The sequence below is a fragment of the Stomoxys calcitrans genome, chromosome 4 (genome assembly GCF_963082655.1).
Source record: "Stomoxys calcitrans chromosome 4, idStoCalc2.1, whole genome shotgun sequence".
NCBI classification, from domain to species: domain Eukaryota; kingdom Metazoa; phylum Arthropoda; class Insecta; order Diptera; family Muscidae; genus Stomoxys; species Stomoxys calcitrans.
The window spans coordinates 99516072-99542018 of record NC_081555.1 but is presented as its reverse complement, the minus strand read 5'-3'; the positions used below and the strand labels follow the sequence as shown (position 1 = coordinate 99542018).

The 25947-nt window shown below is 39.5% G+C and overlaps 1 protein-coding gene across 1 annotated transcript; it reads left to right on the top strand.

Annotated features, from left to right (window-relative positions):
- The first annotated feature begins 281 nt into the window (after positions 1-281).
- LOC106096003 (tyrosine aminotransferase) lies at positions 282-23681 on the top strand. Its single transcript, XM_059366893.1, has 3 exons — positions 282-1022; positions 22230-22741; positions 22929-23681. Exons 1-3 carry the CDS (start codon positions 824-826, stop codon positions 23559-23561), a joined length of 1344 nt encoding a protein of 447 aa, XP_059222876.1. The 5' UTR covers positions 282-823; the 3' UTR covers positions 23562-23681.
- Positions 23682-25947: the final 2266 nt, after the last annotated feature.

Sequence of the window (25947 nt, the reverse complement as noted above, 5' to 3'; positions counted from 1 at the left end):
AGCACAGTAGTCGTCGATGCTGCATCAACGACAAACTGGGTTTTGCTCGAATTCATCTGAGCATCAGTAAACAACGATCGATGTATGACGAGTATTAAGGGTTGTTATCGTTGGCGCCTTCGTCATCGTCAGCGCTTTGCTGATGCTGCTGGTCAGTCCTAACCAGCCTGTTTTCTGTTGGCTTTTTGAGTAGAATAGCCGTTGCGGCGTAGACAGCGGCTCGCTGCTTGCTTTAGCCATTTCGCTTGGAATCGAGAAAAAAACCGATAAAAGCTCATTCGAACACGTCGATAGATCAGTTGACGCTCACCTAAGAATTGAAAAAGACACGAAACCAGCTACGAACTACGAAAAATTGTGCATCTGTTGTGGATTTTTAACCAAAGAAAAATCTCTACAACTACAACCAATTGAGAATATTTTCAAAAATTTTCCACAGCTCAAAAAAAAAAAAAGTGATAGAACTCATTTACCCCACTCCCACAAAATAAAAAAAGAAATTCTTTAAAAAGAAATTGAAATTTCCTTACAGCTCAAATGCTTGTTTGGAACGATAATCAAGATACAAATTTTAAATTCATTTGAACATTTCTATTTCACAGAGTGACAATACTCCTCAAGATCCCTAAAGTAGAAAGTTTGAAAACAAAAACTCTTTGTGTTTGGTTGCCGCATAAAGATAGTACGAACTCAAGGATTAAAGTGAAATAATTGTGTTTTTTTCCTCCAAAGACTTTTATTTGATTGTTTTTGTTTTTATTGGAAAAAAGTGATTTTTTTTTTAAAAAAAAAGAAACATTTGCAATAACTAAATTTGGTGATAATGGTGGTGACTGGCTTGGAAAACAACAACAATAGTAACGCTAATCCCTCAGCCGTCAACTCAAACAACAAAGGACGTACATCATGGAATATCAAAACTCCGACTTTGGCTAAAAACACCATCAATCGTATTCGCATTATTGTGGAATCGCTGAAGATCAGTCCAAATCCTGCTAAGCCTATGATACCCTTGACCATTGGTAAGTAGGTTTAAACATTTTGTTTTTGCTATTTAGCAGCAGCATCTAGATGTGAAACAATATTCATTTATAAAATAACATCCTTCATAGTGCAAATCGTAAGAAACTTAAGTGCCAAATTTTGTGAACTTGGCGCATTGTAAGTGTAAATCGCAAAAATCCCCACAATAATTCTTTTCGGGGACGGTGGTAATTCTCGCATATCCAAATCTAAACTTATTTCAAGAAAAATTCGTATATGAGGAATTCTCCCAAAGAAGAGCCACTTTTAAAAAGCGTTCATATTTTTGTACATCTGTATGTGTTTTAGTACATGTAAAAACTAAAAGAAAGTGTATGAATTTAGGTCCATGTGATGCAGGGTTGCCACCATGTCAGGATTCAAACTTTTTAGCAGAAAAATGTTCAAACCGCTGTAACTTAAAAACAAATGAATGGATTTAAAAACGCCCAAAGAGTTTTTTTGTGCAGAATTTCTTGCATTTTAAAACTACGTATCACAAAATTAAAAAAAATATATATAAATAAAAAAAAAATTTACAAAATTTTTACTCAAATTTTTAACTCTTTACGCCCTCTTAGATTTTTTTCTATTATGCCTCAAAGTGTTTCTTATTTCGTCATCTTTCTAACCTACAAAGGATATTTTGGAACAGTCATATTTGTAAGAGATACAAATTAATTAATCTGGTCACCCCAATCCTCTCAATGTTCGTCCGATTGTAATAACATCGTCATTTGTCTACCGATTCTCAAGAAAATGACTCCCCACATAAAAAATTTCGTGAGAATCGGTGGACAAATGACTGGTAAATAAAACACTATGTGCAAAATTTCATCCAAATCGGAAAAAATTGCGGCTTCCAGGGGCTCAGGAAGTCAAATCGGGAGATCGGTTTAGACGGGAGCTATATCAGGTTATAGGCCTATTTGGACCGAAATGCCACAGATGTTGGAAGTCTTAACACAACACTACATGCAAAATTTCAGCCAAATCGGTCAAAACTTGAGGCTTGTTAGGCTCAAGAAGTCAAATCGGGAGATCGGTTTCTAAGGGAGCTATATCAGGTTATATACCGATTTGGACTGTCCTTGGCACAGTTGTTGAAAGTTGAAAATTTCAGCGAAATCGGACAAAAATTGCGGCTTTCAAGGTCTCAAGAAATCAAATCGGGAGATAGGTTTATATAGGAGCTATATCAGGTTATAGACCGATTTAGACCGTACTTGGCACAGTTGTTGGAAGTCACCATGCGCAAAATTTCAGCCAAATCGGATGAAAATTGTGACTTCCAGGGGCTCAAGAAGTCAAATCAGAAGATCGGTTTCTATGGGAGCTATATCAGGTTATAGTCCGATTTGGACCTTATTCGACACAGTTGTAAAAAGTACACAGAACAACATGTGCAAAATTTAAGACAAAACGGGTGAAAATTGTGGCTTCCAGGGTCTCAAGAAGTCAAATCGGGAGATCGGATTATATGGAAGCTATATCCAAATCTGAACCGATGTGGCCTATTTGCAATCCCCAACGACATAGATCAATATTAAGTATCTGTGCAAAATTTCAAGCGGGTAGCTTGAGGCGTTCGACCGCTATCGTGATTTCGATAGACGGACATGGCTAGATCGAATCAGAATGTCGAGAGGATCCAGAATATATGGGGTCACAGATCAATATATCGTGTTACAAACGGAATGACTAGATTAGTATACCCCCATCCTATGGTGGTGGGTATAAAAATGTATTTATGTAACAATAAAATTATTTAAATAGGCATTACCTAAAGTGCATATTTTTCTGGTGCAAAAGTCCATGGTTGCAGGTGGTTTAAAAAATATTACCCGCAGTTTTGATTTATCAAGTAAAATATCTAAAATAAAAACAAAACAAGCTAAAACGAATTAAGTTCGTCCGTGCCGAACTTTTGATACCCACCACCATGGATATATTTATTATCCAAATTTATTATAACACTACTACATCCATATCAATATCCAAATATAGGCCGATCTTAGCAATATTTGGTTCAGGTGCCAATAAGATCTATACAAGTAACAATTCCAAATGCTGCGAAATCGATAGGATCGATCTATATGATAACTATATCTAAATATGGTCCGATCTGCACCATATTTGGATTGGATGTCGGGAGTCTTAAATCATATAAATGCGTCTTTTATTATCTTTAAACCCTTAAGCTGAAGGTCGGTCTCTATGGCAGCTATATATCTAAATATAGCCCGATCTGGGCCATATTCGGGACAGATTTTGGGAGTCTTGACACAAATCAGTTTCAGCGAAGTCGGGTAATAAATGCGCCTGCTATAGCCGTAAGACCCAAATATGTTCCGATCTGAACCATTTTTGATTTGGATACCGACAGGCCTAATAAACTCACTGCTTTGAATTTCAGCGAAATCGCGTAAAAAATCCGCCTGTTATAGTTTTAAGACCCTAAATCGGCATATCGGTCTATATGGCAGCTATATGTAAATATGGTTCGAAATAACTATATTCGGGCCGGATTTCGAGGACCCTAGTGCAACACCCTGTTTCTAATTTCAGCAACATCGGAGAATAAATGCGCATTTTATGGTCTTTGATCCTTGTGATCAAGATCGGTCTCTATGGCAGCTATCTAAATATAGCCCGATCTGGACCTTAGGACAGATGTTGGGAGTCTTGGTTAAACTCTCTGTTCCGAATTTAGGCGAAATCGAGTAATAAATGGGCCAATGGGCTTGTTATAGGCTTACGACCCAAAATCGGCAGATCGGTCTTTATGGCAGCTAGTCTCAAAACAAATCCTGGGTGGAATTCTGCAGCTCCGTGGATGATCTGAGCCGAAACCTATTACGGTGGGATATATTCAAAAGTCAGAGAGTGTATGGACATTGTCTAGTGAGGAAACACTAGAACAACTCGTTGATACACATCTTCCTGGAAGCTGTCTAACGGACAACGTGGCGCCAGAAGAGGTTGTCACTGAGAGGCATTTGTCAGAGGTTATTGGGGAAATTGTGTCTGAGTCGAAAATCCTTTGAGTGATAGAAAGTTTCGACTCCTTTAAGTCGCCAGGCCCTGATGATGTATAACCAGTTGGATTACAAGCTGTGTCCGATAGACTGGCTTCTTCGCCGAGGAAGATAAAATAAGTTTGGGGTTTTAAACCGCATGTTAAGTATATACTGCAGTTGTCGGACCTCTAATGCTATATGGTGTTGCAGTCTGGTGGACGGCTCTATAAAAATGCGGATACAAAATGCCGAACTGAGGACGACCGCATCTAATGCACTTAATTTAATGCTAGACCTCGTGCCTCTGGAAATTGTGGATAGACAAATTGCTGCGACCATTAATAAGGGAGCTTTCTCATTGGTCATGCGGCGCCTACGGACACTGTGTTATCCTTGATACAATGTCCACCACTATGGTACAGGGTATTATAACTTAGTGCATTTGTTTGTAACACCCAGAAGGAAAGACAAAGACCCATTGATTATTATACTGATCGACTCAGAATCACTTTCTGATTCGATACAGATCGTAATTTGCATCCGATAGTCTTAAAATTTGGTACAGGCATGTTTTTTGGCCTAAAGACAAACTCATATTGAAATTGAAAAAAATAGGTTTAGATTTGGATATAGCTCCCATATATTTCAAAATAAAATAATTTTGCAATAATGTGGTCATTTGTTGACCGATTCTATCGAAACTTTGGACTAATATTGCAATAATGTGGTCATTTGTTGACGGATCCTTTCGAAACTTGGCAAGACGAATTTACTCTTGACTCTCGACATAACTGGTGAATTTCAAAGAATCCGGAACAAATTTAGATATAACTCCCATATATATATATATATTGCCCGATTTTCTAGAGCCACTGCAAGCGTATTTATTGGCCAATATTGCCAAAATTTTGCACAATGCTTTCTTTGATGAATACCACAATATCTAACAATTTTACTCGAAATCGGTTCAGAATTAGATATACATCGCATATATATGTTCGTACGATTTTGCGAAATATTGTTAAAAGGGCCCATTTGTTAACCGATTCTCTCGAAATTTGGCAGGAAGGATTTTATTATGACTCCTAATATTGCTGGTGAATTTCATAGAAGTCGATTCAGTTTTAGATATATCGCCCGATTTTCACTTCTAGTGCCACTGCAAGCGCATTTATTGGTCAATCTTGCCAGAATTTTGCATAAAGTTTTTCTCGACGACTATCACAATACCTAAGAAGTTTGGTCGAAATGGGTTCAGATTTAGATAAAGCTCCCACATATATATATTCCTCAGATTTTGGGTAATTTGCAATGTTGTCAACCGTAGTTATTACAGTTTGAACATATTTGCTTTGCTCGAAATTTGATACGGGTTGTTTCATAATCCATCTGAAAACATCCCCAGAAGTCCATAACAATTGGTTCAGAATTAGATATAGCTCCCACTTTGTACTTATAGGGTAGATGGAGGGTATTATAAAGTCGGCACCGCCCAAGTTTTGCTTTTCCTTACTGGTTTAAATTAGAATTTTTGTTTTTCGGGTCTTCGAATTTTGCACATGCTCTTGATAACATTTCAGCTTTAACCATTTCGAATTTCAAAGAGTTATGTCTATACGTTCTCAAATGACATATGTTATGAGTACCCGGAGGACGTCAGACCATCTGAGCTTATTGAATTCGTTATTCACGTCCAGTTAGGCCAAGAAGACAATTGACTTAACATCCTCTACCAACGCCATCACATCTCCTGAGAGCTCCGATTGGGGACAAACACGCATTGCCCTTTATACAATACATATAATATATATATATATATATATATATATATATATATATATATATATATATATATATATATATATATATATATATATATATATATATATATATATATATATATATATATATATATATATATATATATATATATATATATATATATATATATATATATATATATACATATATATATATATATAGCTACGTGTAAATAATTTTTATTTACAATACAAAGGTTAAGCATAAATGACTGGCATTCAACATTGTGTTCAATTCAAAAATACATGCGTCAAAATTTAATCCAACATTTAAAAAAGCGGCAACTCTGTTCATAACGGTTTAGTAGTGTCAGGTGATGTTTGTTTTGCAATATAGCACAGTATTACCATTAAGCCCACCAGTGCATACTACTGCTATAAGGTTTTCAGAGAGTTTGTGAATATCTCTGCAACTATAAAATGTACATATCTGTTTTTGACTATCGATGTGTTGGTATGTATGTATACACGACCATCCCACAATAAAGGGTAAAAAAAAACAAAAATCTGCACACTACCCATAAATGCGACGCAACAATACAAGTTCTCAATAAAATTATAAACAAACTGGATTTCTTTTAAGAGATCCGTAGCGCAATCATCATAAATTTATCAATGGCAAAAAATCTGCAAATATCAAATACCATCTCCATACAACACACTGCTACAACAACAACCATCACCATAGTCGATGCCTTTGCCTTCTTCATCGCAGTGCAAGTGTGTGTGTGTGTATGAGTATTTCACGCCACACATTGGAAAGCAAAAATTACAAGAATTTAGTAGGCTAATTTCATTTATGCGCATAAAAGATTAATAATTAAATCGGAGTATACAGATGAGAGAGTATTGATTCATATTATTCAATGGCCAAGCGGGGCACCAACCAAGACATCCTTAAACTCGGGAACATTCCGTAATATTTAAGTAGCGAAATTTAATCAAAAGATACCGGCTTGAATACGTTTCCAGAAATAATGAAAAAAACTGCTCTCAAAAGATTATTTGCATTTATACTGGATTTTTTAATACCCCATAACAGGTAGAGGTAGTGGCGGGGGACCTACCGACTGTCGTTAAAGCACAGGTGGGAGAGTATGTATGTATGTAGAATCGAATCTACCTCACCACAGCGCCAGCGCGGCCTGATTTTAATTTAAACAAAATCAACAACAACAACATTAAGAATTTATTTTTAGGCATAGATTAAAAGAATTTAGCTACCTAACAACCTAACCAACAGTCAATTAAATTAAGATAAGCGCGTGTCGTAAGAAAATTCTATCTCATGGGAAGAAGTTTAAAAATGATTTTGTTGTTTTCTTTTATCATTAAAAACGTCACGAAACAGGCTTTACGTCTGGTTTCGGTAGAGAACTTCAAAAAAAAAATATTTTTCACATATGTTAATGAAACCAAATGGACACACACACACACACGCACACACTTCGTTTTGTCCAAAGGCGGCAAACCAAATCAAAAAATTTAACAAAACAAATGTATTGATGAGGAAATGTTCAATCTCCTAACTTTGATATATTGCACATAGAGCAAGTCGTCAGAAACATTCAGTAGCATTAATTTTTAGAAGTAAGCCAACAGCCACACACAGGTTGTTTGTCATTGACATTGCTACGACTTTGGCTGGTCAAACACCACCACACACTAGTCTCAATGTTTTCAACTCATGTGCTGTTAAACACGCCATTTTTAAAAAACTCATATCGGCAGTGTTAGTCAACACTCGCCACACTCAAACACACACCTTCTGAAATTGACCAATCAGAGGAAAGTATGAATGCGTTTAACTTGTGTTTATGCTCTCTTATGATGCCGTTGGAAATTTATGCTCAACATGGAAATTACAGTGAGGTCTCGTTGAGTGTATTTATTATTTTGTTTTGGGTACACTCTGTAAAGTCTAAACTATTCACAAACATGATAGGAAACAAGATGCCGCACTAATTAGGTAATATACAAGGTGATTGTTGTTGTAAGATTATAATGATGAAAGTGTTTCAAGTTTCACATTTTGTGTAACTATTGTACAAAATAATTTATAGTAATTTTATGCAATTTTGTCCCTAAATGGCAATAAGAGTAAGCAAATGCAAGTGTAATTTATCAATAAATAATTAAAAGCGTGCTAAGCTCAGCCGGGCCGAATCTTGGGAATTCACCACGATGGATTCTACTAAAAATGTACACAAATTAATTTTGGTTGATAAAATTTCTGCCCAATCAGTCAAAAGCTTCTTGGACCGTAAAAGACTTATCAGGAAAACGGTTTTTATAGGAGCTATATTAGGATATAGACCGATTTAGACAATACTTACCACGGATAACATAACACTACATTCAAAATTTCAACCGAATCGGAAAACAATTGTGGCTTTCAAGGGCCCAAGATCATAGGCATAGATTTGGATCGAACTTGGCACGGTTGTTGGAAGTCGTAACAAAACTCTACGTGCAAAATTTAAGCCAATAGCTGGGAGCTATATAAAGGGTGATTTTTTATCTATTATCTCTTTGCCAACCTGCTCACGCACGTTTCATATTGTGTTTCAATGTCAAACATCTTCAGTTTGGTCTATAATTTAACTCTGAATCGTGTTACAAAAAAACAACGCTTGCAAATTATTTAATTTTATTATCAAATTGCGTACTCTGTTAAGACGACGAAGCTCACATTTTGCTCAATGGGTACATAAATAAGCAGAATTGTCGATTTTGGAGTGAATATCAGCCAGAAGCATTGCAAGAGCTACCAATGCATCCAGAAAAAGTCACAGTTTGGTGAGGTTTATGGGCTGGTGGCACCATTGGACCGTACTTCTGCAAAGATGATGCGAATCTTAACGTAACTGTGAATGGTGAGCGCTATCGTGAGATGATATCCAACTTTTTTTGGCCAAAATGCAAGAGCTTGTCTGGCATGACATGTGGTTTCAACAAGACAGTGCCACATGCCACACAGCTCGCGTACTAATGGACTTATTGAGAGGCAAGTTCGTTTATTTGTGAGATACCGGCCGAAATGCTGGAAAGAGTATGTCACAATTGGACTAAGCGGATGGACCATTTGAGGCGAAGTCAACATTTGCATGAAATAATCTTCAAACATTAAATTATATGGACCGCACTATCGGTTCAAATAAAGATTTCATGCTTTTTTTTTTGAATACTATGTGTTTTTTTTTTATTTTTTGAAAAACTTTCCTACAGCTTTTAAAAAATCACCCTTTATAAGGCTAAATTTAGATGGAGTTTGTTTTGCTTTGTTTGAGGTTGAATTATATGCTTTATGGATGGTTTCTAAATATGGATCGTTCTCAAGTTTCCCGCTAGGATGGGCTTGTGCCCGGCAATACATTAATGATTTCGTCCTGAGTGCGGCAGTCGGGCACAGATAAGCTATGCTTTGGATCCGGCTACGTATTGAACAAGTGGATTTTTTAAATGCCGTCCACCAGATCACAACATCATATTGCTTTATAGGTTAAAAACTGCAGTATATGCCAACGCAAGACACCCTTTTTAAAGGTGTCAGCGATTTCCAATAATCTTCTTACAAAAGTTTACAGGCTTCTTTAGTATTTAAAACATTCTCTCCTCCCTTGTGGAGAGTTGCCACCATAGGTACCATGCATCGCCTGCTAAAAAAAACACATCTGTTTTAGGCTGCTTTATGCTTACCCCATTTTTTGGGCACAATTTCACTATCATATGCAAAACTTCCAATAGGATTCCCCATAAATTACATAACTTCACACACTTCCAGAGACAATAATAAATTACATATATACATTGAGAGAGCCCCTGTTCCTAAGTATAATGTTCAAAGCAAAATTTGCATTAGAGTGAGAGAGCTTCCTACTATAATAGCAGGGTTGCCAGATTAATTTGGAGGAAAATCGTCAATTTCGTCCTCAAATTTACCGATATAAAGCTAGTGGTAAAATGATGGGAGAGTTGCCTATATGTCTTTTTATTGCAAAAAGTTCAATACAAATGCAGTGTTGCATTTAAAGAAGATTTGCTTCAAATCTCCTCGCATAAGTAGATTTGCTCACTGAAAATGTAGAGGAAACTTCGTTTCAAAGCACGAGATTTCAGAAATCCCGTCGAAAAAAAACACATAAACAAGATATAAGCAGAGAAGCTGTGCTCATTCAAGATTTCCAAGTCACTTATTATACCCATCACCATAGATAAGGGGGTATATTCATTTAGTCATTCCCTTTGTAACACATCGAAACATCAATTTCCGTTCCTACAAAGTATATATATATATATATATATATATATATATATATATATATATATATATATATACGATTTAACAAAGTCCGTCCGTGCGTCCGTCAGTTGTAATCACGCTACAGTCTTTAAAAATTGAGAAATTAAGTTGAAATTTTGCAGACTCGTATTACTTCTATACGCAGGTTAACTTCTTGAATGGGCCACATCGGATTATATTTGGATATAGCTGCCATAAAGACCGATCTGGCGATTTAGGGTATTAAGCCTATAACAGGCACATTTATCGCCCGATTTCTGTGAAAATTTGGAATAATCAGTTTTATTAGGCCCGCCGATATCTGAACCAAAAATGGTCTAAACCGGAACATATTTGGATATAGCTGACATATAGACCGATCTGGCCATTTTGGGTCGCATTTACTACCCGACTTTGCTGAAATTTGGAACATTGAGTAGTAGAAAAACTGCAAACATCTGTCCCGAATATGGTCTAGATACAGCTGCCATAGAGACTGATCTTCAGCTTTAGGGTCTAAAGACCATAAAAGGCGCATTTGTTCTCTGATTTTGCTGAAATTTGAAACAGTGATTTGCACTAGGGGCCTCAACATCCGATACGAATATGGTGTATATTGGACCATATTAACATATAGCTGCCATATAGACCGATATGTCAGTTTAGGTCTTAAGCCTATAACAGGTGCATTTAATACCGGATTTCGCTGAAAATCAGAGTAAAGAGACCAATCTACAGCTTTAGGGCCTAAATGCCATAAATAGCGCATTCATTCTCCGTTTTTGTTGAAATTTGAAACAGTGAGCTGCTTTAGGACTCCTGACATCCAACCCAAATATGGTCCGATCTGGACCATAGATCGATCATCCGAATTAGGGCTTAATCACATGAACGGTGCACGTATTACCCGATTTCGCTGAAATTTCCAGCTGTTACTTGTATAGATCTTGGCACCTGAACCAAATATGATTACGATCGGACTATATTTGAATATTGATATGGGTATAGTAGTGTTATAATACATTTTTAAAATAAACATATCCATGATGGTGGGCATTTTTACTTTTTTTCAATACCATGTTAATACCCAGTACCTTCTGTCTCATAGGCGTGCTGATAAAAGTTTGTTTTTTTCATTTTTAGTCATTTTCCAATGGATATTTTCTCAAGATCTTATATAATCGGATGATCATTTTCACTGCATTATAGCAATGATTTATTTGCATGTTGGCAGACATGGTCTAAATTTGCATAAAATGTTGCAGCACCAGAACTTGTTCAGTCAGTTCAAACTGTTGTTGTATTTGTTTTTTTTTTAATTCTAAAGCCGGTTGCCGTTTATAGTTTGTTACAGTTGTTAATATTTAAATTAGAATAATATAAAAATTCACAAAAAAATATTTATGACACATATTTTCAATGTACTCCAAGTAATAAGAAAAAAAACAATTATTGATTGTCATTACAAAACAATCACCCTCTTATATAATTGAAATTCTTCTTATTGTCAATAAGGTGGATTACTTTCACTATACGAGTATCTCAGTCAGTTAACGCTTTATTTACGTTCCACCAAAAAGATTGTCTTTATAGGTAGGTATTTGCATTTGCATAAAATGTGGTATCAGCTGAACTTGTTCGCTGTTTCTGTGTACGTACGGCTGTAGTTGTTGTTTACTTTAAAAAGGCCGGTCGCCTTTTTTATAGAGACGCCTGGCTGGTGTTGCAGAAAGTTTGTATTTGCATTTGTGTAGACATAAAATATTGTAAAATTTTTTCTTTTTATTTCATTTTACTTTTTCTATTGGATTGTTTTGCGCGCTTGTGCAAATCAAGTTGCGCAAAACAAGTTCCATAAATCGAACGTTCTGTATGTTATATAATATCAATAGTATAGGGATGCAATCAGTGATGTCAACTGAAAAGAAAAACAAAATTAAATGTGTTATTGTTTCGCTTCTCGTAATATGTACAATATTTACGCAAGAAATTTTACAGTCGCCCAAGGATAGCTATTGGGTTGCCCAAAAAGTAATTGCGGATTTTTTATATAGTCGGCGTTGACAAATTTTGTTCACAGCTTGTGACTCTGTAATTGCATTCTTCTGTCAGTTATCAGCTGTTACTTTTAGCTTGCTTTAGAAAAAAAGTGTAAAAAAAGTATATTTGATTAAAGTTCATTCCAAGTTTTATTAAAAATCCACTGGGCGGTGGATTATCTGCGTCTTTTTCCAGTGAAGCGGCAGCCCAGAAGGGACTCTACAAAACCAACAGTTGTGGTGGCGTTATCAGGCCGTAGCATATTGTCTGCTACTTAGAACTCGACGGGGGAACGGGCTACGCCGCGCCGTACTAGCCGACTGGTCTGCAGGGGCTTTTGGTGAAGACCCCTAGTTCGAGTCTTGAGGACAAAAACCGATTCTAACTCATCTTCGCATGCCTATAATTTGTAGGTTTTATTTGGCAAACGAGAACCCCCTTTGAAGGTGTGGCGCCTCATTCTCAAGTTTACGTAGCTTAGGCTACCCCAGAAGGCCCATGTTATATGTATTTGGAGACGGTACAGTACTCATGCAAAAAACTGCGATCACCTGGCCATCCATCTCCAATAGTTGAAGACATGATAATGGAGGGGAAGATAGTCTGGGCGGTGAATTCGTTTGAACCCTACAAATCAGCGGTTCCGGATGGCGTTCCGCTTGCTATGCTGTAAAGGGCAGAACCGATTGTAATATTACTCCTTAAGATGATTTTTAAGAGCTGCGCTTTGCTGGGCTATGTACCGAGTGCGTGGTGGAAGTTTGGTTTGGTTTTTAATCCCAAACGCAGCAAAACCGAGTCATTCTTTTCCCAAGAACTACAGGCCTATAAGTCTCTAATTCTTCATTTTGAAGATTTTGGAGAGACTAATTGACATATGTATTAGTGACCGTCTCGACCCTTCACTGGTATGCGGCTATCAGTATGCGTATGCTATGGGTCGGTTGGTTTATAGTGCCCTTCATTATGGGGTCGGCTACATCAAACAGAATTTGGGTGTGGGTAAAATCACTTTGGCGGCCTTTATGGACATAGAACTTTTAATAACGTGAAGTTTGAGTTCATACATGGCACTCTGGTGTACATGGTTGTCCCCCCTCTTTTGGTAATTTAAATTGATACGATGCTGAAGGCCGGTTTATCAACGCATCACTGGCAGAAGGCTCGATAAGAAGATTGAGGGCAGAGGAACACTGCAAGTATGAGTTTTATCTCCTCTATTGTGGCTTTTGGTGATCAATGAGATTCTGAAGGTGTCGACGTTGAAGGTTGTTGCCTACGCGGACGTGGTTTTTGTCATGTTGAGTGGCCGTTTCCTCTCCACCATTAGGGACCTCGTTCAGGGGGCTTTGAGGAAGCTATCCGAAGGCGAGGGGGCCAACCGGCTTGGCATAAATCCCAGAAAGACTGAACTGTTACCTTGCAAAAGAGAAATGGCGAAGAAAGTGTCAAAAGGAGACTGAATGCTCTCTACTGCTGTCGCATCTCGATGGGAAAGAGTTGGGACCTGAGGCCGGGGACCGTGCACTGGATGTTTACGGCAGACGTTCGACCACTTCTCATCTATGGTTGCCTGCTGTGGCACAAAGCTCTGCACAACTGTACCCTTCGCAGTGGAGCGGACGTGTAGCCGTTGAGTGGAGCGGACGTGTTCTTATTTCGCTTCTCAAAGAAAAAATATCCGTATCTCATAATAGGTACTACCTATTACGAAATATTTTAAAGCCTTTTTTGGAGTAGACTAGAAATGGACTCCAAAGACCCAACAGATGCGGTGGTGGCGTCAGACCATAGGGGCATCCACACCCTTCTATAGGTGTGGGTCCCTTGGCACCAGTAGTCGATAGTGATAATGAGGCCGCCAAGATGAAAATGTTACTCCCAAACTGAAACGTTAGTAGTCGAGAGTAATGCTTCAAGCGCACAACTAGTTGTCAGACTAATTAATGAGGAAGATACGGATAAACCAGAGCAATGCACAGTTCGTCCCCAGCCTTAATGTAAAGGTGGTATTTCCGACTCGGAATCAGACACCGTCGGTGTCAATGAAACAGTCATCGCAGCCGAATCCAGCTAAAATGCTGAAGAAGAAAAAGAGCTTCCCGCTTTCTAGTACTCTGGAAATACTAAACCAGCCATACCGCAATGGAGACTCCAGACAGTGTCCTGCGGTGGTAGACAAAGTCAAAACAGGAACGAAGGAAGCGCGCACGGCCCCTGAGTCTTCATGGAGGACTGTGATTTCCAAAAGGAAGTCACAGCCTTCACGGAAGAGGAAGATGGTCGTTGAGAATGGTAAGGAGCCGCCCTCTTACGCCAGAGTGGCAAGGAGGCACAACAGAGATGAGCTGACTAATGTTGTCATCAATATCGGCAATGCATCCGGTAGGTTTCCACCAGATCATCGGTCCCAAGTGGAGGATCTGGTTAACGATGGGATTCGAACATGTGTGGAACTCTGTAGAGGGTCCACCCATACAAATGATGAGCTGCGAGTATAGAGGGGACATCTTTCGTTTTGCGTCGGCGGAATGTATTTATATCGTCAAACAGCTCTTTAGAGCTAATAACGCTCCCTGGGAGGGCGCAAAGCTCGACATGGTGAGAAAGATGGACAAGGATGGAGGAAAGCTCACAAAGGCGACGGTCTTCATCAAGGGACGGGGCAGTAAATTTGCAGCGGAATTCATGTTGGAATTCTTGGGCAAGCAAAACTTGGCCAATTAGGCAGCCCAGCTACAGGAGTCTCAATGCAACCTTAGGAACAGGGAGCCGACTCCCAAGAAGCCCATTTACTTAAGATATGGAAGACTAAGATAATAGTATTAAAACATCAGGCAGTACAGGGAATGGAAACTCAATACAGCCTAACGATCAGGGACCCAACGATGGAACCAATACCGACTTTATAAAGATTCGGAAGGATAGGCAAATAACCTAATACGATGACAATATAAAGAACAGGGAACAGACGATGAGATCATCACCTACTCCCAAGATGCCCACCTACTGGAAGACTAATGATTGAGGTAATCCAGATAAACCTCCACCGGAGCGAGACAGCTACTCACGCGCTGATGGAGAAAATCAGCAAGGGCAAGATGCATATTGCCTTAATCCAGGAGCCATGGACGACCCGATTATTCTATGCTAACGCGGGTACTTGACCGAGGACCTGCGTTTTCTGCAAACAGGTCGATAATGATAATGAGGCCGCCAAGATGAAAATGTTTCTCCCAAACTGAAACGTTAGTAGACGACATGGGAGTGAGAAGAGAGACAAGGGAGGACATGTTCACATCTTAAACCTCCCAGTGAGCAATTTTTGCAGAGTTCGTGTTACAACTTTGGATAGAATCTCTGCACAAGTTTCCGATTCTGAAACTTGTTTTTCTTGCGAATTCTCTAAGGAAATTCTGAGGGAATTTTCGAAATTGCTCAGATATTTCCGATGTTTTGTTAGATTTTCGTGACAATTTCAGACAAAACTCTAAAGGAACATTCGAAATTGACCAGAGAATGGGATCATTTTCTGATGTTTGATCCGAAATTCCAAACAGTTTCGGACGTTCCATGGAAAAATCTGAAAAATTTCTCGTGTTTTGTCAGAACTTTGCCTGAAAACTGTGATCTAAAAAAAAACATCCGATAAAATACCGAACGAAAATGTGCAGAGATTCTGAAAAGACTGTCAGCTGATGCTCGGAAATACGAAAATTACGAAACAACAAATTCTTTATGATTATGTGCAGAATTTCTGCAGAGTTTTGGTATAAACCCAATCGGTATACAATAAATTGACCAAGTCCGAGAATGTGCAGAGATTCTGAAAAAACTTTTAGCTAATGCTCAGAAATACGAAAAAATACGACGAAACAAAAAATTCCCTTAAGAGTATGTGCAGAATATTTGCAGATTTTCGGTCATAACCACAATAAAATGTGCAGAAATGATCGAAAGAAATCTGGCCGAAAATCGGATAAATTTCTAAGGGAAATTTTGAGAAATCGGCAAATTTTCTTATAAAATATCAAAAAAACTTTGGAAAAAACTGACTTCAGAGCGCTCGGCAAAAATTGCTCTCTGGGCTCCTCCCTGTAACCAATATTAAGTGTTATTAGGTCGTTAGCATTCAAGAACCTTGCCAGACCTTGGACATGTTCTGTTAAAAGTCTCTGTCTATTACAGTTACTAGTCCTATGTTAATGGGGGAGAACCCCACAAACTCCGTAGTAACAATGCTTCAATAGAATTCCATCTTTCCCAACAATATATTGAATTCAATTAATTAATAAATACATAATTGTTGTTTATACATCATTAAATTTGTTCTGCAATCCGTCGTGAATCCATGATTATGAGATTAAAACAGGGTATACTTGTAAACTATTATGGTTGTATGAAAGTTTCAAACCCCTTTATAAAATCACATATCATATAACGGAATTTAAAAGCACATGTCAGTTATGCTCAATAGATTTTGAAGTGAGAACCTACATCGTTTACATCAGTATTCGGTTATGTCATCTTACTACATTGTAGTAAGTATCAGAATATCGTCAAAAGATGGAACATTATTATGTTTGTCGATCTTTAGAGCGTAACATGATGGACACAAACATTGCAAGGTATTAAACACAATGATGTAAGATGAAACGATAATATTAGATGACTAATATTATCGCTAATACTATTTCAAGATAAGGTATGTGAGTTTTCTGTTATAGATTGGTTAATTATTTACATACATTTAGCCACTTACAACGTTATAGTTAATTAAATAAGCATAAGCTGTAAAGGGTGATTTATTATGATTTCCGGGATGGTAGCACTGCTTGATAATTGTGTCCAAAGGTCATCTGAGAAAATGAAAAGTGTTCAGAACATTCTGCCATTTCATCGTAGAGTAACAATAAAAGAGCAACGACTGCAAATCGTTGAAATTTATTATAAAAATTCGACAACTGTGTCATCTACGAAAGTGAAAAGTGTTCAGCACATTCTGCCATTTCATCATGTAGAAACTAACAAAAGAGCAACGAATTCAAATCGTTGAAATTTATTTATTATAAACTGAAATTTATTATCTATTGTTTTATCGAAAAATTGTATTCAGCGATAATGCTCATTTCTGGCTAAACAAACAAAACTGTCGCATTTAGAATGAAGAGTAGCCCCAAGTCGTATAAAATTATTGATGCATCTCGAAACAAACGGCATTTTGGTGCAGTATATAGGCTGTGGGCATCATCGGTTTGTTTGTCTTCAAAAACGACCGTGGAAAAAACACTCCTGTCAACAGCAGTGATGTAATGTTGGACTTTCCAAATGAAGCATTTGAACAGGAGTCGCGGCCAACATTTACATGAAAAAGGAGGAGCTTAAACTTGACATCACTCATTGATATGTGAGATGTTTGCCCCTGTTCCTTAAAGGAATGTTCATGGGCAACATTTGTAATTTTTATCATTGAGCTAAAACTTGAATCGGACAGCACACATTGATATGTGAGAGTTTCCCCTGTTTCTTAACGGAATGTTCGAGGTTAAATTTGCATTTGCTAAGTACTCGAACGAACTACGTCTGCAAATCATTATAATTTACTACCGAAATTCAGATTCGGTGACCGCAACTTGAAGAGCGTTAACTACAATTTGTGACGAAGCTCATTTTTGGCTTAATGGGTGGGTTCATCAATAAGCGTTAGGTTAGGTTGAAAAGAGGGTGCAGACATTAATGCGCCTCATGCCACTATAGACATACACCTAAGCCAGTAATCGGCTTGTTGTGCGCTCTAAATACAAAAAAAAAGTAACCTCGAGAAAGAAAAGAGCTTCCCTCTTTGAAGTACTCTGGGAAAACCAAGCATGCCATCCTGCAATGGAGACTCCAAACAGTGTCCTGCGGAGGTAGACAAAGTTGGAACGGAAACGAAGGAAGCGCGCCCGGCCCTGAGTCTTCATGGAGGACTGTGACTTCCAAACTAAGGCCACAGCCATCACGGAAGGGGAAGGTGGTCGCTGAGAATGGTAAGGAGCCGCCCTCTAACGCCAGAGTGGCAAGGAAGCACAACAGAGATGAGCTGACTTATGCAGTCATCAATATCGGTTGTGCATCCACTAGATAAACGGTCCCAAGTGGAGGATCTGGTTAACGATCGGATATTTGAACATGTGTGGAACTGTGTAGAGGGTCCACCTTTACGTCTTTACGTTGCGTTTTGCGTCGGCGGAATGTATTGATACCGTTAAATAGCTCGTCAGAGGTATTCACGCTCCATGGGAGGGCGCAAAGCTCGACCTGGTGAGAAAGATGGATATTCCCCAGCTCTCAAAGACTACGGTCTTCATCAAGGGATGGAGCATTAAATTTGCGACTGAACGCATGTTGGGATTCTTGGGCAAGTAAAACGAAGGTTTGGCCCCAGAGAAGTGGGAGTGGAGTGGCAAAATTTTCATTCTGAGTCATCAGGCCGTGCAGTGGCACACCGCCCAACACCGAAAAAGAAAGTTAGGAATTCCGTGCTACTTACAAAATCTTTAATCGTTTTCCATGCCACTCCCCTAAGTTGAATCATGTTTGGTATAGTGTCCCCGCCTTGGTGCCGGAATCTGTTAGACGCGAAAGCCGGGCAATGATATAGGAAATGCTCCAACGTCTCATCATCTTCCCCGCATGCCCTACACACGCTATCACTTACCGCACCGATTTTACATAAGTGAGTTCGTAGTCCTGTGTCCCGTCATGTTACCAATAGCTATACTGACCTCCTTCTTATTTCCTTTTAGTAACAGCCTCGTCTTCTCACGATTTGGATTTCCCATAGGATTTTCGCCGTCCTACCGACCATTTCGCTGTTTCACAGGGTTGCATGCGCATTCGTCGCCCATTCCATTAACTCGGACTGCGTCGACCCGAAAGACTTCGGGTTAACCATGTTTATTGACGGCAGTCCTCTGGCCTCTACCGCCAAATCATCTGCTCTTTCATTCCCCCTTACTCCGTTATGGCCCTGCACTCAAACGATACGGATTTTGTCATCCGCACAGAAGGCGTAAATCTCCTTCTTACACTGCAAGGCTGTTCGTGATCTTACCGTCCTGGTTATTTTTGCCCTTGTGGCAATTTTACTCTCCCTAAAGATGTGCACACTCAACGTTCTCGCGCACAGAAGGCGTTTATCTCCTTCTTACACTGCAAGGCTGTTCGTGACCTTACCGTCCTGATTGTTTTTGCCCTTGTGGCAATTTTACTCTCCCTAAAGATGTTCACACTCAACGTTCTCGCGTTAGCAACACACCACCTCACGTATTCCGTGATCGCCCGAATATCCGCCTGTAGCACCGTATTATGGTCAGGCAGTTTTAAAGAGATCTCAGTCCCTGGGTGGGCTCCAAAACTCTAGCTTTAATCCATCCGTATAACATGATCATCCAGATGGCAAGACTAGAGTTCCGTCAATCTAAGACATCCCAGGTATCCGATCGGAAACCTATTCCCTTCCTTTCAGGTTTCCTATCTTCGCCTGGATAATACTGCGATGGTATGAGCTGCTCCCATCCTCAATCCACTCTCCCATCGCCATAAGTCTCATAGCCACAGTGGCTGCTTCACACTTAATCTGTACGTCAATGGGTCGGATATCTAGAATAGTCTCCAGTGTCCTAGTGGGCGTGGTCCTCATCGCTACGGCTATGACAAGACCTGTTGTATGGTCCTTATGTTTGTTTCACTTTTTCTCGATAGCAGCCCACCGAACTTCTGAGGCGTAAGTAAGTATTGGTCTAATCACGCTCCAGTGGACAATCCTCGGATTTGGGCCCCATTTCGAGCCTGCGGCTCGTCTACATAATGCCCATATTCTGTGAGCCCGTCATCTGTAAGCTTTCTCAGTACGCCCCTGAATGTAACACTTCCAATTCGGTTTCCTGTCCTAAATCACACCTAAGTATTTGACCTTGTCACACTTCGAAATCGTCTTATTGAGGAAACGTGGTGCGTTAAATTGGCCCACCTTCGTCTTCCTTGTGAACAGGCATACTTCAGTCTTCTCTGGGTTAACATTGAAAACTCTGGGTCTAGCCCAGTCATATGCCATATGCAAGAACCTTTCAGCCCCTTTTGAATAGCTTGTTCGGATCCTTACCCCTAAGAAGTGTTATAACATTGTCTGTGTAACATACTGGTTCAAATCCCTCTTCAGTCAGCATCCGTAATAGGTCATTTATGGTGGTAACCCATAGGAGTGGCGATAAAATGCCTTGCGCCACTTTCCCCTTTTATTTATGCCATGGGACACACAATTTATCTACCTGTTCCTTAGCATATGATTTATCCAGTCTCTAAGGACCGGGTCCACCCGGTACTGGTCTAAGGATTGAATCAGTGTTTCGGCCCGCACATTGTTAAAAGCTCCCTCGATGTCAATGAATACCGCCAGGGTATACGTTTTGGCATCGAAGGATTCTTCTATTTTATTGCACAACCCCGTACTGTTTGTATTTGAGCAGTTCGCTGGATGTCTTATTCTTTATCATGGTGTTCACAATTTCGTTCCATGGTTTTGAGTAGAAAGGACGCAAGGCTTATGGGTCTGTATGCCTTTGGTGTCGCATAACTTGCCTTGCCGGGCTTGGGTATAAATACCGCCCTTGCCTCGGAATATATGCAAGTTCTAGGCACGCTGTGTAAATAGATGCCAGATAGTCTGCCTCTTTCTGTATTAACGCCAGAAATATTCCATTAGGTCCGGGTGACTTAAATGGTTTGAAGCTCCTCAAGTAAATTCCGTAATTATAAACCTTCGATCAACGTCATAATTACAAGATACCGGTGTCTCCAATAAACTTCCGACGTGCTGTTTTAAAAAGTCGGCGGACCCCTTTCCCAGTATTGCGAATCTCCCCGGTCATCCAGGGTTTTTCTTGGGCTGATTTCCTTTTCCGAAGAGGACAACTATCTTCGAAGGACCGCACCAGTGCAGTCGTAATCCTGTTGACATTTTCGTCAATCTCTTCTATGCTTGGACAATTTAAATTATCTTGGCTTCCTCTAAGTAGCCTTCCGAATTTTGTCCAGTTGGTTTTCAACTATTTCCGGGTGCTCGGGTACGCAAAAATTTGTGCAAATTACCACAAATTTTTACTGGAAGTCGTTCGCATACTGTATTTGCCAGCTAAAAAGAGCAGGGGCGTGCGCGAGGACGAGAACAATTTTGAGAGTTTGGTAATTGAGAGCTTGCAAATTTCTACTGGCGGTTTTTTGCTTGCAGAAATTTGCAGCATCGAACAGCTGTTTTATGAAAACCAGATGTTCAATTTAAATAATTAAGTCTGTTCGTGTACTTTTTCAGTAAAAATTTGCAGGAGAGTAAAAAGAGTATTTACTCTCTTTTGCTATTTATTAAAAGGTCTGTTCGGGTACTTTCAGTAAACATTTGCAGGATAGTAAGAACAACCTTTAGTCTCATTGCTATTTATTTGAATAAACAGCTGGTTTTCGTAAAACAGCTGTAAGATGCTGCAAATTTCTATTGGAAAAAAAACTCCAGTTGAAATTAGTAATCTCTCAATTACCAAACTCTCAAAATGTTGCTCGCTCTCACGAACTATCCCGCTCTCTTGTGCTGGCAAATAAAGTACGCGAACGACTTCCAGCAACAGTGGTGTGCAAATTTGCACAAATGTTTGAGTACACAAACACACTTAGAGGCTAAAGAGAGTAAAGGCTGTGCTTACTTTCCTGCAAAATTTACTGAGAAATGTTTACAGGAAAGGTACGCGTATAGACCTAATACCAGACATGGGCAAACTTAGGGGCGTGGTAAGGAAATCAATTGGAGATTTTGTAAGCAGCATGGAATTTTAAGCTTATATTTATTCGAGTTTGTCCATATTGGCAAGGGGCGGATTTATATCCGCATCCCCTTTTCAATCAACCTAACCTAACCCAACCTCTATATTTTCTACCATCTATAATTTCTTTTTCTTCTTAAAATGTTTCCAAAAATTAAGCCCCACCATTTTTGGTTTGCTTGTTTTTTAGGTGATCCCACAACATTTGGTAATCTCAAGGCTGCCGATGAGACTATGAAAGCAGTTCTACATGCCATCGAAAGCGGTAAATTCAATGGCTATGCTCATACCCAGGGACATGAGAGTGCCCGCAAAGCTGTTGCCAAATACTGTGCCCATCAAAGTTCCGAAGAAATTAAACCCGAAAATATATGCCTGACCAGTGGCTGTTCCTCGGCTCTGGAATATTCAATATTGGCTCTGGCCGAAAAAGGCCAAAATATTTTAATACCCCGACCAGGATTTTGTCTCTATCAAACATTGACCGAGGGCATGGGTATTGAAGTGCGCTACTATGATCTCTTGCCCGAAAAGCAGTGGGAGGCTGACTTGAAGCAAATGGAATCGCTGATTGATGAAAACACCGCCGCCTTGATTATCAACAATCCCAGTAATCCCTGTGGCAGTGTTTTCAGTCGCGAGCATTTGGAGGACATCTTGGCCATATGCGAGAAGTACTATGTGCCCATTATAGCGGATGAGGTAAGGAATATAAAACCCCGTTTACGCTGCTCATAAAATCCGGATTTAAGGCTCTCGTCAGCTGATTTTATAAAGGGAAAACAGATGGTCGAGCCATTAAATCCGGATTTAAAGAGCAGTGTAAACGGGGTTTAAGAAAATGATTTAGTTGGGAAATTGTTATCACATATTTTTCTTTAAATTCTAGGTCTATGAACATTTTGTATTTCCCGGTGCCAAACATTATGCTGTGAGTGCTTTGTCCAAAAATGTGCCTGTGTTCTCGTGTGGCGGTCTTACCAAGAGATTCCTGGTGCCCGGATGGCGTACAGGCTGGGTCATTATACATGACAGAGAAAATCGTTTGGCCGAAGCCACTAGAGGTCTAAAGAATATGTGTGGCCGCATTTTGGGCTCCAATACGCTGGTGCAGGGTGCTCTGCCCGCTATTTTGGAGAATACTCCACAAAGCTTCTTCGACAGTGTCATTGATATACTGAGTGAGAATGCCAATCTAGCCTGGAGCATGTTAAAGAAAATACGCGGTCTTAACCCAGTTATGCCCACCGGTGCCATGTACATGATGGTTGGCATCAACATTGAACAATTCCCCGAATTTGCTGATGACACCCAATTTGTACAGGAACTGGTCAACCAACAGAGTGTCTTCTGTCTACCCGGCAGCTGCTTTGAATTACCCAATTTCGTGCGTCTGGTTTTGACTATACCCAAGGCTATGATTGAGGAGGCCTGCTCTCGCATTGCCGAATTCTGTGAGGCCCACTACAAAGTGGACAATTCCATAATCGAAACCAATCTGTTGGATGAGATCTCTTACTAGCAGGCAGCAGGAGAATGATCATGCACCGAGAGACATTGTTATATACGTTTATGCATTTATAGAGATTAGTTAGTCGTAGTGATTAAGATGTACACTTACAAACATATATTATACAATTGATATGCTTTGCTTTTATTTATAATATTAAAAAAAATATGTATTTCTTTGTTTAAAGAAAGCTGGAAGAAAATAGTGAAAATAATCTTCTTGGGTTGAACACCAAGAGGGGAGAAAGTTATACCCCATATGATTAGGTTAGGTGAGACAAAGAATGTGGATAAAAATTCTTGCCTAGAGCTGGAAAAATATCGATGGCACTATCGATATTTTATTTTTGTCTGAACATCGATTGATATTTTTCCCATCGATACTATCGCAAATGCAAATATGCCCATGAATATCCCGTTAAGGAACAGGGGCAAACTTCTTACATTTCAATGAGTGCTGTCCGATTCAAGTTTAAGCTCATTGATAAAGGGCCTCCTTTTAATAGCCGAGTCCCACTGGCATACCGCAGTGCGACACCTCTTTGGGGAGAAGTTTTTTCGTAGCTGCCATAGCATTTTTTCAAATGGCATTAGGAGGTGGATAACAACCGCTGAAATAAATTTTCTGATGTTCTCGCCAGGATTCGAACTCAGGCCTTCAGTGTCATAGGTGGAAATGCTAACTTCTGCGCTACAGTGGACTCCACTACCGGCTAAGTTAAATTTTTTTTTTCGCAAAATTAAACAAAAAAAAATAACTGAATGTATCCTGTAAGATACTTTGCACTTATAGAGGGCGTAATTTTCATCCGATTGGGCTAAAATTGTGTACAATGATTTCTTGACTTCCAACTGACTTTATTAAATTTGATTTTGTTTGAACTGTTGGTGTAGCCACGTGTCTATATGTAGAGGTGGCGATCCTCGTCTAGCTTTTTTATATGAGCAAAGTCGTTCCGGTCCAAAAGACCAATCGCCACGGGAACATGATGGCCATTGGTTATTTAAAAGCGTCAATAACTCGCCTTGTCATATCGAGCATCATAGTAGAGCTGGCAAAATATCGATGACACTATCGATATTTAATTGTTTGACTGAATATCGATTGATATTTTTCCGATGGATACTATCGCAAAAGTTATAGTTTTTGCAAAACTAAACCAAAATAAGCTATGCGATACTAAATCTATCCTTTAACATGCATTGGCCTATAGAGGGCGCAATTTTCATCCGATTAGGCTAACATTTTGTACAATGAATTCTCTCATGACCTCCAACTTTGGACTGCGTGGACCCGAAAGGTTTCACATTCACCAAGTTTATGACAATGCTCTGGGCACCCAGGTATAATTCTTCTGCACCCAAATTGGTCCGGCACCAAAACGATGCCGATCGTTTCATCATCAGAGAAGGTGTTCATCTCCTTTAACACTCCAAGACTGTTCGTGACTTCACCGTGCTGGTTGCTTTAGCCCTGATGGCCAGTTTACTTTATGGAAGATGTTCACTCTCGACGTCCTTGCCTTAGGTTAAGTTCACTTAAAGGACACGCGCCTGGCAACCGCATTTGCCAAACCGCTTTACTCGGATACCTCTGGTTAATTGTGTTCGTATTAAATAGAGAAGAAATAGGAGAGAGAAGGATGGAAGTACAAAAAGGAGTTACTCTGGTACATGAGACAAAAGTGAGAGAGAGAGAGAGAGAAAAGAAAGACCAGTGTGGAGGCTGAAAAGTCCCACCTACTAAAGATCCGCCCCGTGAGCCACCTCAGGTCCCTTTAGAAGCCTAGAATCATGTCTTTGCCTTAGCACCATACCACCTGACGCATTGCGTAACCGACCGAATCTCCAACTTCAGAACCGTATTATTTTCTGGCAAATGGACACAGATCTTAGCCCATGGGTCCTCGATATAGATCCGTGGATCCACTCTGCCCTCTCTCCTAGCTTTGCACGCCATCACTACACATATTAACACTGATCTAAATCAGATGAGGCCATGCGATAGGACGGCTCTCTTTAAAGCTTTCGATACGGGGTTTAGACACTATTTACGCAGACACGGTGGCAGAAGCGGTAGACAGCTAACTAATGACTCATTCCTTGGAGATCAACCTCCACATATTGCATCTGAAAAAGTTATCCTCCCTCTGGCTCAATTGCGTTCTAGCAAATGCGGCCGCTTTAAGTCTTACAGTATTAGTGTCAGCTTGTTGGATACTTATACCGATTTCATCCTAGGTTCATACGCCAATCCCACAAAATATCAGACCAGATCCCTCTGTTTTTCTGCATCTTAGTCTCAGGGTTCGTATGTCTGGATACTTAGTAGAACACAGCAGCGAATGATGAAATACAAAGCACTGCTACAACAACAACAACTTCAGCATACTAAATTT